Source organism: Neopelma chrysocephalum, unplaced genomic scaffold, assembly GCF_003984885.1.
Source record: "Neopelma chrysocephalum unplaced genomic scaffold, ASM398488v2 Primary Assembly neopelma1_97033, whole genome shotgun sequence".
Lineage (NCBI taxonomy): Eukaryota > Metazoa > Chordata > Aves > Passeriformes > Pipridae > Neopelma > Neopelma chrysocephalum.
Genome location: NW_020925675.1, coordinates 318,428 through 330,503, shown reverse-complemented (window position 1 = coordinate 330,503; position 12,076 = coordinate 318,428). Strand labels below are relative to the sequence as shown.

Genomic DNA, 12,076 nt, shown 5'->3' with positions numbered 1-12,076 from the left:
TCTCCTGGTTTACTGCCATGTGAATACCAAGTTCAGATGCTAGTTGCAATTTTTCAAAACATCACAGAAAACATATCTCAAACAATAAGTATGGAAGAAATGAAGACTGAGCTTGCTTAGTACAAAGAAAGATACAAAGATGATAGAGTGATGGTTCCCCAATCTTTTTGAGCTCATGAGAAAGAATACTGAAGATGCAACGTTTAATATCATACTTTGCTCCCTCTGACAGTCTCACTTTTAATTTCTTGTGACAGTGAGAAACATTAAAACATCTCACTGTCAATGGGTTTGCTATAAGATATGACTACTTGGATAGAGGAATAAGAAATTATTAATGGTACAGGGAAGGTTTATCAGGAAATATAGAATCATGGAATGGTTTGGGTTGGAAGAGACCTTTAAGATCATTTAGTTCCAACCTCCCTACCAGAGTGGGGTGCACCATATCTGTACAGGATTAGGTAACAGTATGCATAATATCTATGGATAATAATTATCTGTATGGGTAATAATTGTATCTGTCATTTACTGACAGGTCTTATAAGGATAAAATATTTATAAAGAATGTTTCACGTTTCAAAACAAAACCCAACCATTATGGAGATGAGGGCTGAAAATAAATTCCTCATAGGTTTATTATCACATAATTGTCCATTACGGGGGTTCTTCTAACTTCCACTAAGTCACAAAGCAAATGGGTAAAACAGTGTGTAATGGCTATCGAGTGATGCCTGATTCAGGACTAAATGGTTCATATATTAAAAATACAAAGATATTTATTAAGTAGTGATTTTAAATCCAATTATGTCAATGGGAGTGGTACATACAGATTAAATTTATGGGGTGTCTTTTCTCACTAAAAATGCAAAATTAAATTACAGTTTCACATTTAAGGTACACACAGCATTTATGCCTTCTACACTGAGCATGTAAAAGAGTTGGTTAAGAAAGCTGTCAGACTTCATCTACTGGGGAAGGTTACAATGCTGTTTGAGGTATGTAGTTTTTTTCGTAGGACTGCTGTGCCCTCAATTTGGGGAGGGATTTTGATCAGTTGATTGATATGTCACAAATTCATTGATCCATTCATATCCTTTCTTTAGACTTGATGCCAGATGCTGTTTGCTGTGGACTTGAACTCAGTGCAGCAATGTTTCAGGCACAGAGCAGTCACACATCCATTGCACCACAACCTGCAACACACGCCAATTTTCAACTTTTTGGGCCACAACTTTTAGGAGGAAATTCTGATATGTTGAGAATTTATTTCATGAAGAAAAATCTTTTCCCCTTTGGTTACTTATTTTCATTTTTATATTTATCATATTTGTAATTCAATGTATAGAAATGTTTATTACTGAATACATCTGGGACCATAAGATAGAGAAATATATACATATACCTACATACATATGAATTTTAAAATCCCCATCAGGTAAATAAAGCAGATGTTTTTACTGAAATGTAATTATTGATTAATAAATAGGATTACAGAGTTCAGAACAAAATTCACATATTCATTTACTGGAATAAACATACTTAAAAATATTCAAAATTTTCTTAAATGCTTTTATACATAGAAAACTGATATAGATCTAAACAAAAATAATGCATTTTTAAAGTAATGAAAGACATTTTCATGCTCTAAAAACTGAGAACTATATTATTCTATTGACTATTACATTTTAATTTTTAAATTTCCTCTTAGCCTTACACCTTATGGAGGACTCTACTTAATTCATATTGTCAACATATATGAACAGTTGTATGAAAGAGCACACGATGTTCAAAACACATGACAACAGGTGCTGGAGAAGACGTCACGTGAAACTAAAAGATGGAGAGTGATGCACCCTCTACCTACTTAATACACTACTGTGACTTCCCTGGGAGATTTTGCGATATTCCCAGATAGATAATTTATTATGGAGGTAGGAAAATGTAGGGCAGCTGTGGGAATTTTGAAATGTTTTATAAATCCACAAAAACTAGAACTTAATATGTCCATCAAATTGTGTGCTATCACTCTGGGAGCTACTAAAGGCTATGTTAAAGATAGGCTTTCTAGTACTGGAATTGAAGGCAAGCTGGTCTGGGTTTGTGAAAAATGATGGTAGTTAAAAGCATTGGTTGAATAAAGGTCACAACAACAGAATATAAAATGCAATATGTCGATGCCTTGAAATGATAGAATATTAGGTTCTTACAAGCAAGGGAAGTATCCTACTGTTTTTATCTGTTGTAAACATCTTTTATTTCTTCTGTATATGACAGAACTATTCAAATACCATTTTCAGGATTACCGGAATAAAAAAATTTACTAGTGTCTAGTATATTTTTATCCCCTACATTTTAATTTCTATCTGAAATGTAAATTACTACATTTTTCCCCTTTCCCTATGAACCGAAGGCATTTCTTCTAGGAAAAGAATTCAAGGGTATAATAAGTGTGCATTATCGACTAAAACCAAAGGTAGCAAAAGCAAATAAAACGAGTATGGTCGAGGGCTGCATCCCGGGAATTCCTGGCTCCGCCAGCCACTTATTCCCATCGCGCAGCGGCGCAGGGGAAGAGTGGGAGAGGCAGCGGGAGAGACCGCCATATTTTTATCTCACCACGCCCGCATAGACAAGCCATTGAAAAGCCCGTCGAGCTGGGCTTACGGTGTGCATATCCCAGTCTCTGCCTGCCTTTTCTTCCTCTCTCGTCCCCCCTCTCTTTCATACTGTCAGGGCAGGAACGAGCTGCGACAGCTCTTCAGCAGTAGTTCTCGTGAGAGGGGCAAGCGTGACTGGAAGAAAGGTTCACTGTAAGGAAGTTTTCCCGCTAGGAGCACGTTGAGGTTGCCGGGCGGCGGCCTTACCTACTTTCGGAGGAGCCGAACTCTCGCTTTAAGACAGAAGGAGCGACAGGGAAGTGTAATTGAGGAGGAGGGGAGGGATTAACGGCCATTACCATTTCCGTGGGGGGTGGTTATTCTAGAGGGCGGTGGGGTGTAGTTTGCGAGGGACATTCGGGCGGCGGCGGCGGCGGCAGCAGCAGAAGAAGTAGTAGTGGTGAGGGAAGGAGGGAGAAGGGTGTCTGTGCTGAGCAGCTTGGCTCGCGTAGACAGCACTAGTGCAGCCACGGCTGCAATGGTGGATTGTTTTCGTGTTGCTTGGTGTATAATTTAGAGGAGAGGAGGAGTTGGAAGCAGCGACTATTTGAGGCAGGGAACGGGGGAATCTGTGCTGCCAGGGGCCCACTCTTTCTCCTTGTCCGTGTGTGTCATCGAAGCAGCTCCCTGCCCTTGTCCTGCAGTGCCCAGGTGGGGCTTCCGGGCAGAGAGCGTCTGTGTCCCCCGGGGCTGGTGCTCTGGTGGGGTGTGTGCGCGCGCTTTTAGGGTGGGGGTTGTGTCTGAACCAGTTAGGAAGAATGACTTTGGAGTCCATCATGGCGTGCTGCCTGAGCGAGGAAGCCAAGGAAGCCCGGCGGATCAACGACGAGATCGAGCGGCAGCTGCGCCGGGACAAGCGGGACGCCCGTCGGGAACTGAAACTGCTGCTGCTGGGTGAGTGCGGGCCGCAGTCAGCACACACGCCTTAAGCACCACTGGGGGTGCAGCCCAGACATCGCCGCCCCGGGCTCTGTCCACTGGTGCATTACATGGCGTGGTCGGTTCGGTTTCCCCTGGGCGCCTGCCACCTTTGCGGGGTGGCCGCGGCGATGGTGGCAGTGACCCGCTCGTCATTCCTCCGCCACCGTGTTGTGTGTGCACGCTCATGTGCAGGCTTCGCCGAGGTGCTTGTAGCTGGGTAAATAACCGTGGTTCCTATGGGTGGGTTTGATATGGTAGGGAACCCGGTCTTCCCAAATGGAGAGGGAAAGGATGGCTGGTCAGTAGAGGGGGTTTGGGGGGAATATCGGCGATGATGGGTGTAGGACAGTGGTGATAAGGAGCAGATTAATGAAAGAACTTGCAGGGGGGTTTCTTTGCAGATTGATGGTGACAGGCTTTTAATATCTGCATTGTTCTGTGAGTCTTAGGTTGTTGGGTCACCGGTTTCATTTTTTAAATTGTGAGTTTTATTTAATGAGACAAAATGGGATAAGGGGCTTATGCCGAAATTGTAGACTGACTTTTAAAGCAAAATGAGAAAGAAACCATAAAGACCCAGATGCACCCATGAAGCTGAAGAGTAACCTTAAGCATACTGGTGGATCGCAGGATCTTTAATACCTTTGGAATCCACCCACTGTTCAGGAAATAAAACCTATTGTATCATTTATCTTTTATTAAAACAGGTTGTTATTTTGGAGCCACAAGTATGCAAAGGCAATGTTTGTTTAATAGGAATTTGGCTTGTGTTAAAATAAGCTTTTTGAATTAAAACACATTTGTCTGTATCTGATGTGCTCTACTACACTGTGTAGGAGTTGTGGTAATGCAGATTCTGCCGTAAACTAGCAGGCCTTGAAATATGTCTGCACCAGTGTTTGGATGAATGGGAATGTTCCAAGTGGATGTGGGGTGTTTATGCCAAAGACTGTTGTCTTGGGTTATGTATATGAAACTAATGATTTATATTGGGGTAATAAACGATTTATATTGGGGTAATAAACTGCCTTTTCAGTAAGGTAAGGAGATTTGAAAGGAAGTCAGAATTAATTTTAATGCTTGCTTACGAATGTGTTATTTCCTACCTTAAATAATACAGTTGGTCTTTTGTATATGGAGAAAGGTATTGGGATCCTTAAATGATGTGGTAAAAGGAGGGGTGGAGACAGATATGATGCTACCAGTAATAACATTCTGTCTCATTTTGGTATAATCTTTGGTTGATGGAAGTATGTGCTGTGGCTATTTCATGATGCAAACCCAAGCTAAAATAGAGGACAGATAGCTTACATTTTTTAAATTTTATGGATGTTTAAGTACTTAACTATATGCATTTGCTACAGGAGAGGCAGTTGATGTTTGACTTGTTACTCAGGTCCAAATTGTTGCTGCATTTCATGGTCTTCTTGCAGCAATGCTAGAGGTTTCTCCCAAGTTTTTAAAAATGCATGAAACTTACTGAATGGTAACAGCATATACCACCCAGAGAAGGAATTCAGAGATTTGGTTCCACAATCAATAGTGCAGATCTTGTATTGTTTTATAAGATCCACCCACTGGTAATGGTAAGGTATGGATAGGTAATGGTAGATTAGGGCCTAATTGTGGCATTACTTTTCGACCACGTGAAATAAAGTGTTTTCAGGGCAAATAGATAAGAAACCATCACTTAGCTTTGAAGAAGACGCACTGATTGCCTGTATGAATGTTTACTGCATATATCAGTATCTGTATAAACCATGCTTCTGAACATGTAAGCATGATGTACACAGAACCGAGATAAGTGTTCTGCTTCATACTTAATAGCATATCTGTATTTGAGTAGAAATCAGTGTAGAAATTGTTACTGTGTACACATTTTTTGTGTTGTACGTTGTCAGCCACAGTCACATATTTGATTGAAAGTGTTTGTGCACATGCGACTGTTTAACAGTTAATATTGTAAAATGCAGTATAGCAGTAAACCACTGAAGTCACGAGGTTGGATAGAGATTCAAGTTTCAATTTATTAAAAAAAAAAAACCCAACCTTTCTAAAAATTTGTTTTAACTAGTGGGTTTCTCTTAAGTGTCTGACTACTTTCAGTCACTCTCGCTGCTTCCCCAGCATAGTCATTTGTTCAGTTCTTAACCTTGTGTTATTTGTTTGAGTAATTCATATGGTTGAGATGGACAAAACCATTTTAAAAATAGGAAAATAATAATTAAAATGGTGAAACTGGGAACACGCTTGCCATCCATTTTTTTAATTGACTTGACCTTTACTGTCCCATTACATATCTTTATCCCTCAAAACTTCAAGTAGCAGTATTGCTTAACTTTATTTTATGTAAATGTTAGGTAAACATTTTTCAAAAGTGCCAACTTCTCAGTCCCACTTTGAAAAGTGTTGTTGGACTTAGAAGCCTAAGTGGATTAAAGGCTTTTGAACAAGGTATCCTTTTGATCACAAGGAGATAACACGGCTTAAACTGAGCTGTGTTAACTGACCACATGTGCTCTTTGAACTTGTTGCAAGTGCAAAGTAAAAGGTATTAAATAAAAAGGTTTTAAGGAAAAATGAGCATATCTATGCCACTTCTTTTTTCTTGTTTAAAAATTAGATGTACATACAAAGGCACACATGTAGCAAATATAAATAAAAAGTTCTGGGTCAGAATGGAGGATTTTTTCCCTCCTTAACTTGTAGAAATTATAGTGCTTCCTTGCAAAGTGAAATATTTCCCTCTTAACTGTGTTGGTTACTGTTACTGTGTGACACACATTATGCTGTGTGCACCTTTCTTGTGTATTAATGATATGTTTTTACTTCTCATGGGATCCAAAAGTTTAAAATGTTGAAAGTAATTTCTGGAAAACTTTTTGCATGGTAAGATTATTTTAAATTATTAGTTAAAAAATAGAACCTCTCCATGATTAAACATTAAAATACCACTTTTAGGTGCTGCATTGAACATCATTGTCCTATTCTAATCTATTATAAAATTAAGCCAAGTACCTCTTATTATTGTAATTCTAAAAAGTGAGGACTCTAGCATATGCACTGACACGTATTATAAAGACATAGTTATAGCACAAGTTGGTTGTAATGTTTTAATGTATTTTGGAGCAAATTCAGTCTTCCACTGAATCTCGTTTTCATCTCCTATATTTTTGAAATTCTTCTGTATTCCATTACTACTGAACATTTTGTAAAACCTTATGATTGTTCTCCAGAGCATAAAGTTGTTAATAGCCATTTGTTGTTTGCTGTTGTAAATACATTTATTGCTATAGTGCCAAAAAAAATACGTTTTTAGTGTTGTATATTGATATGCACCAAACATTGTACGTATTCTGCGTGCTTGTGTTTTAAGCATGTATGTACGTATTTTACTCAACACGCTTGCAACAAACGTGGGTAGAGCCCTTCCCAAATCTTCGTTCGCGAAGCCTAGCCATGATGACGTATTTATTGTTAAGTAGTAAGAGCCATGCACTCTACCTTTCTATGTATATAATTTTGACTGTCATCAGTGGAAGTTTCACCTGGTCTCAGAAAGCAATGTTTGGACCTAAAAGTTTGTTGCCATAAACCTTAACTACTGGACATACTATGTCTGTACACTGTATATACTTGTGTTATGCATTATTTTCTCATCAGGAGCATCTAAGAAAATAATCAGCAATATTTTGCAAGCTATGTCTATATATCTATAAGCTTTGGCAAAATTAAGTATTGGAGGGCTTGACAGTGTGTTTACTGTTTTGTATCATGCTTGCAGGTATTGTGACATGCAAAACATGGGTCTTAAGGCAAAGGTGTTCTTTTCATTTGCAATAGCAAATGAATCAGTGAAGCAAGGTGTCAAACATGAGTATCTTTTCATTATCTGTATGATAAGTAGACCATTTGACTTTAGCATGAATTGCAACTAGTCTTAAGTGGAAGCCTTTTTTTTGTTCTCCAAACCTAAAGGATATATATATATGTTGTGGGGTTTTTTATATACCTGTTGTAGCTGAATGAAAGATTCATGTACAGAACTCTGTGAATTAGCAAAGACTTAGACTTAACAAACCTTGAAGAGGAAGTGGGCCCATCAAGCCAACAATGAATCTTCTTTCCCTGCTGTAATCTGCAATATGTATGCAAATAGACAGTCTCATCTACTTATATAAGTAGATAAACTGATACTGCGCATGTTTCATTTTTTTGTGCACAATTTAAAAATGCTGATATTGATTAGCATATTCAAATTGACTATTTTCTTTGCTCTTCATTAAAGCAGAAAATATAATTATTTTGAAAGAGCATTGTAACCTTTTCTTATCATCTTGTATTGATCCATACTTGCACTGAACACTTGAAAATATTTTTATTTGGTTACAACAGTATGTATTTATGATTAGATAACAAGCAAATACTTAAGATATATCTTGATGATGTCTGGATCTCTTTCCCCTCACGTGATGTGGGGCGCACCAGTCCTAGTTCCATTTCCATCTGAGGAACCATTTCCGACGGCTGAGGTGGATAGGGAAGGGGTTACTCCAGCTCCAGGGGTTTCTTTGGGTCCTGGACGCTGGAGGGGTTAGGTGCTCCCCCTCCCCCCACCACATGGTCCCATGGCAGCCACAGACAGCACACAGGACTTGGAGAGGAGGCTAGAGAGAGCTTTATTGTTGGGGTGGTTACATATATAGGTCCTAGGAGGATTCACAGAGTGACCAATTACAGGGTCGGGGGCTTACAGGACACCCAATCGCAGGAAGGGGTCAACAACCAATAGGAAAGGGTTAACAAGGTCCAATGAGAAGACTTCTTGATATCTTCTCAGGACATTCCTGAAACAGAGATAACAGTTGTCATGGGGGGTCCTGGGAAGAAGAAGCAGTGACTGCAGAAACACAAAAAACCATCTTGAAACATATTTAAACCACAGCTTCTCATACAAGGCAGATTCACTGCTACAATGATGCATGTTGAAACTAGATTGGTAAGTATATCTTACTTTGGAGAAGCTGTTTCTAAGGTTATCTAATTTGATTCTGCATGACAAACCCTGATATATTCTATTATATATATAGACATATACATTCATTTATAAAAAGAACTGGCTTTGAGGAAAACATGAATCATCATCTTGATATCAATGTGATATGATTTCACATTTGATGGAAAAGAGCATATTAATTTTTTTAATGCATGATAAAGGAATATTTTATTTTCAGCTCTTATAAAGGATTTTCTTTTGGGTTGTTTTGGTTTTCCTTCTTTAGAAGTGATCTACTGAAGTTAATGGAAATTATCTTAGAACCTCAGTAGTCAAAGAATTCTATCTTAATTTTTCTCATATGTCAAAAAATCAAGGGACCCCAAATTTGTACTTCCCTTTTAAAAATATTATCGAATTTGTATAGGATGGAAACATATATCCATCCACAAGAAGAGCCAGAAGGAAGATCTGGGAAACTGCAGGCTGGTCAGCCTGACCTCAGTGCCTGGCAAGGTTATGGAGCAGATCATCTTGGGTGCGATCACACGGCACCCACAGGACAGCCAGGGGATCAGACACAGCCAGCACAGATTTAGGAGGGGTAGGTCCTGCCTTACCAATCTGATCTCTTTTTATGACCAGGTGACCCACCTGGTGGATGAGAGGAAGGCTGTGGACGTAGTCTACCCGGACTTCAGCAAAGCCTTTGACACCGTCTCCCATAGCATACTCCTGAAAAAGCTGGCAGCTCGCAGCTTGGACAGGTGTGCTCTCTGCTGGGTTAAGAACTGGCTGGATGACCAGGCCCAGAGAGTGATGGTGAATGGTGTTGCATCCAGTTGGCGGCCGGTTGTAGCCAGGTGGGTATTGGTCTCTTTTCCCAGGCAACCAGCAGTAGGACAAGAGGGCACAGTCCTAAGCTGCACCAGGGGAGGTTTAGGTTGGACATTAGGAAGAAGTTCTTTACAGAGAGTGATTGGGCACTGGAATGGGCTGCTCAGGGATGTGGTAGAGTCACTGTCCCTGGAGGTGTTTAAGAAGAGACTGGATGTGGCACTTAGTGCCATGATCTAGTTGACAAGGTGGTGTTAGGTCAAAGGTTGGACTCGATGATCTCAGAGGTCTTTTCCAACCTAGTTGATTCTGTGCTTCTGTGATATATGCTGAACAGAGGACTCTCTTGAGAAGGGACTTCTGGGTATCTATTGTAATGTTAAGAAATATTTCTGTGTTTTTAACTACTTCAAATTATTTTTGTTGGTGTATTAAGGCAATGGTAATTTCATAAGGGACAGCATTTCTTTTGAAGTAATATGACAATCTGCAAAATTAATCCCAGAAAGGGAGACCATTGTATGGTAGATATGTGTTTCTTGCTCTGCTGAATGGATTAACACTCAGGAAATATGTGTTCTCATACTTGAACAAGATTGTATGCAGCTGTTGCTAATAAAATTATGGTAAGTTTTTCAACATTCACCTGTTATTTGCTCTACTTATTTAAAAAATCTAACTCACAAGAATCAAGAGCAACATAGCAATATAAAAACTGAGGAAGGACTTAAATATCAGAAATACTATGAAGCCACATATACGGTATTCTTAAAACCTGTTGCCTGCTTACTTCTCTGCTCTTAAGTATTGTGTTAACAATAGACTTATGCCCCTCAGTATTAATGTAAGTGATACTACAGTTTTGAAAGTTTTTGGAGTTACCGGGCAAGTTCTAGGAACAACATAAATCTGTGGGTTGTTTGTTTTAGAATAGTTCAATTGGAAGGAACCTACAATGATCATCTAGTCCAACTGCCTGACCACTTCAGGGTGGACCAAAAGTTAAAACATGCTGTTAAGAGCATTGATCTACTACCTCTTAAACACTGACAGGCTTGGGGCATCAACCACCTCTCTAGGAAGCCTGTTCCAATTTTTGACCACCCTCTCAGTAAAGAAACACTTCCTAATGTCCAGTCTAAACCTCCCCTGGTGCAGCTTTGAACCATTCCCACATGTCCTGACTGATATATCAGACTGAATACCAGAGAGATCAGCACCTCCCTCTCCACTTCCCCTCCTCTGGAAGCTGTAGAGAGCAATAAGGTCACATCTCAGCCTCCTTTTCTCCAAACTAGACAAGCCCAGAGTCCTCAGCCACTCCTCACAGGACATGCCTTCCAGCCCTTTCACCAGCTTTGTTGCCCTCCTCTGGATGCATTCAAGGACCTTCACATCCTTCTTAAATTGTGGGGCCCAGAACTGCACACAGTGCTGAAGGTGAGACTGCACAAATGCTGAATACAGAGGTATAATCACCTCTTTTGACTGGCTGGTTTTACTGTGTTTGATGCCCCCCAGGATGTGATTTGCTCTCTTGGCTGCCAGGGCTCACTGCAGAGTCCTATTGAGCCTGTTGCTGACCTGCACCCCCAGCAGGGCTACTCTCCAGGCACTCCTCACCCAATTTATACTTGTGAGAGTATTCCAACTCTTAAGTCTTTAATCTTAATGTTAATTCTCTTGGTCATGTTAGAGAACATTGGATAAGAATGCCTGAAACTACTTCAATCCATGTTTCTGGGTAAATGGGATTCGGCCAGAAAGTCAGACCAGAAGGTTTCCATAGCAGCAAATGTTAACTTTATAAGGCCAGAAAAACTCAAATGCATTAAAGTTGGGAAAGATGCCATTATTCCTTGTACTTTTAGGAACCTATCACGCTTGGGAAACTGAGGATCTAATATGGGACCTCTTTTTTTTTTTTTTTTTTAACACTCTGATATTGGCTTTACTAAGCATTATGTGTGCCACTTCATCTCATAGACCAGGGCAATACTAGCAACAAAAAATAAATGCTTGTACTGTATCTGGATGGGATGGAGTTAATTTTCCTCAGAGCAGCCTTTATGGTACTGTGTTTTGGGTTTATGACTATTGTTGATATCGCCAATGTTTTGGCTATTGCTGTGCAGTGCTTTCACTGTGTCAAGTTTTTTATCTTTTTTTTCCCCACTCTGTCCACACCCTTTCCCCCATTCCCAACCTCAAGTCAATAAGGGGGGAGGTAGGATGTTGTGCTCAGCAATAAAAGCTCTGGGAAAGAAGGAGGAAGGAGGAAATGGCATTTGTCTTCCCAAATAACATTGTATATGCTAAGGCCCAGGAAGTGGCAAAGCAGTGAATTTTTGCTATTTGCTTTGCTTACACCTGTAGCTTTTGTTTCACCTATTAAACTACCCTTATCTTGATCCACAAGGGCAAAAAATGCAGTCTTGAGCCACAAACTCTTACAGATCAATGTGCTTGCACAATTCTTGGTAGGTTATAAAAAATAACTTTCCCCTGTGAAACATTGTCCCTGTTCTCAGCTTGAATTTTTCCAGATTTGCTTCTAGTCACTTGTTATATTTTGTCTATTTTGACCTCTGATATTAGATATATGACCCATGTGCACTTAGAAACTGAGACCAAGATAGTTGTTAATGTTTGTATCTATCAT

At 39.7% G+C, this 12,076-nt stretch overlaps 1 protein-coding gene across 1 annotated transcript in view; it reads left to right on the top strand.

The window, feature by feature from the left end:
- Nucleotides 1-3,418: 3,418 nt before the first annotated feature.
- Nucleotides 3,419-12,076, top strand: part of LOC113961063 (guanine nucleotide-binding protein G(q) subunit alpha) — a 149,642-nt gene continuing 140,984 nt past the window's right edge. Inside the window, exon 1 of the mRNA XM_027671086.1 lies at nucleotides 3,419-3,554. Coding sequence (XP_027526887.1) covers nucleotides 3,419-3,554 — 136 coding nt within the window. The remainder of the gene's footprint in view (nucleotides 3,555-12,076) is intronic.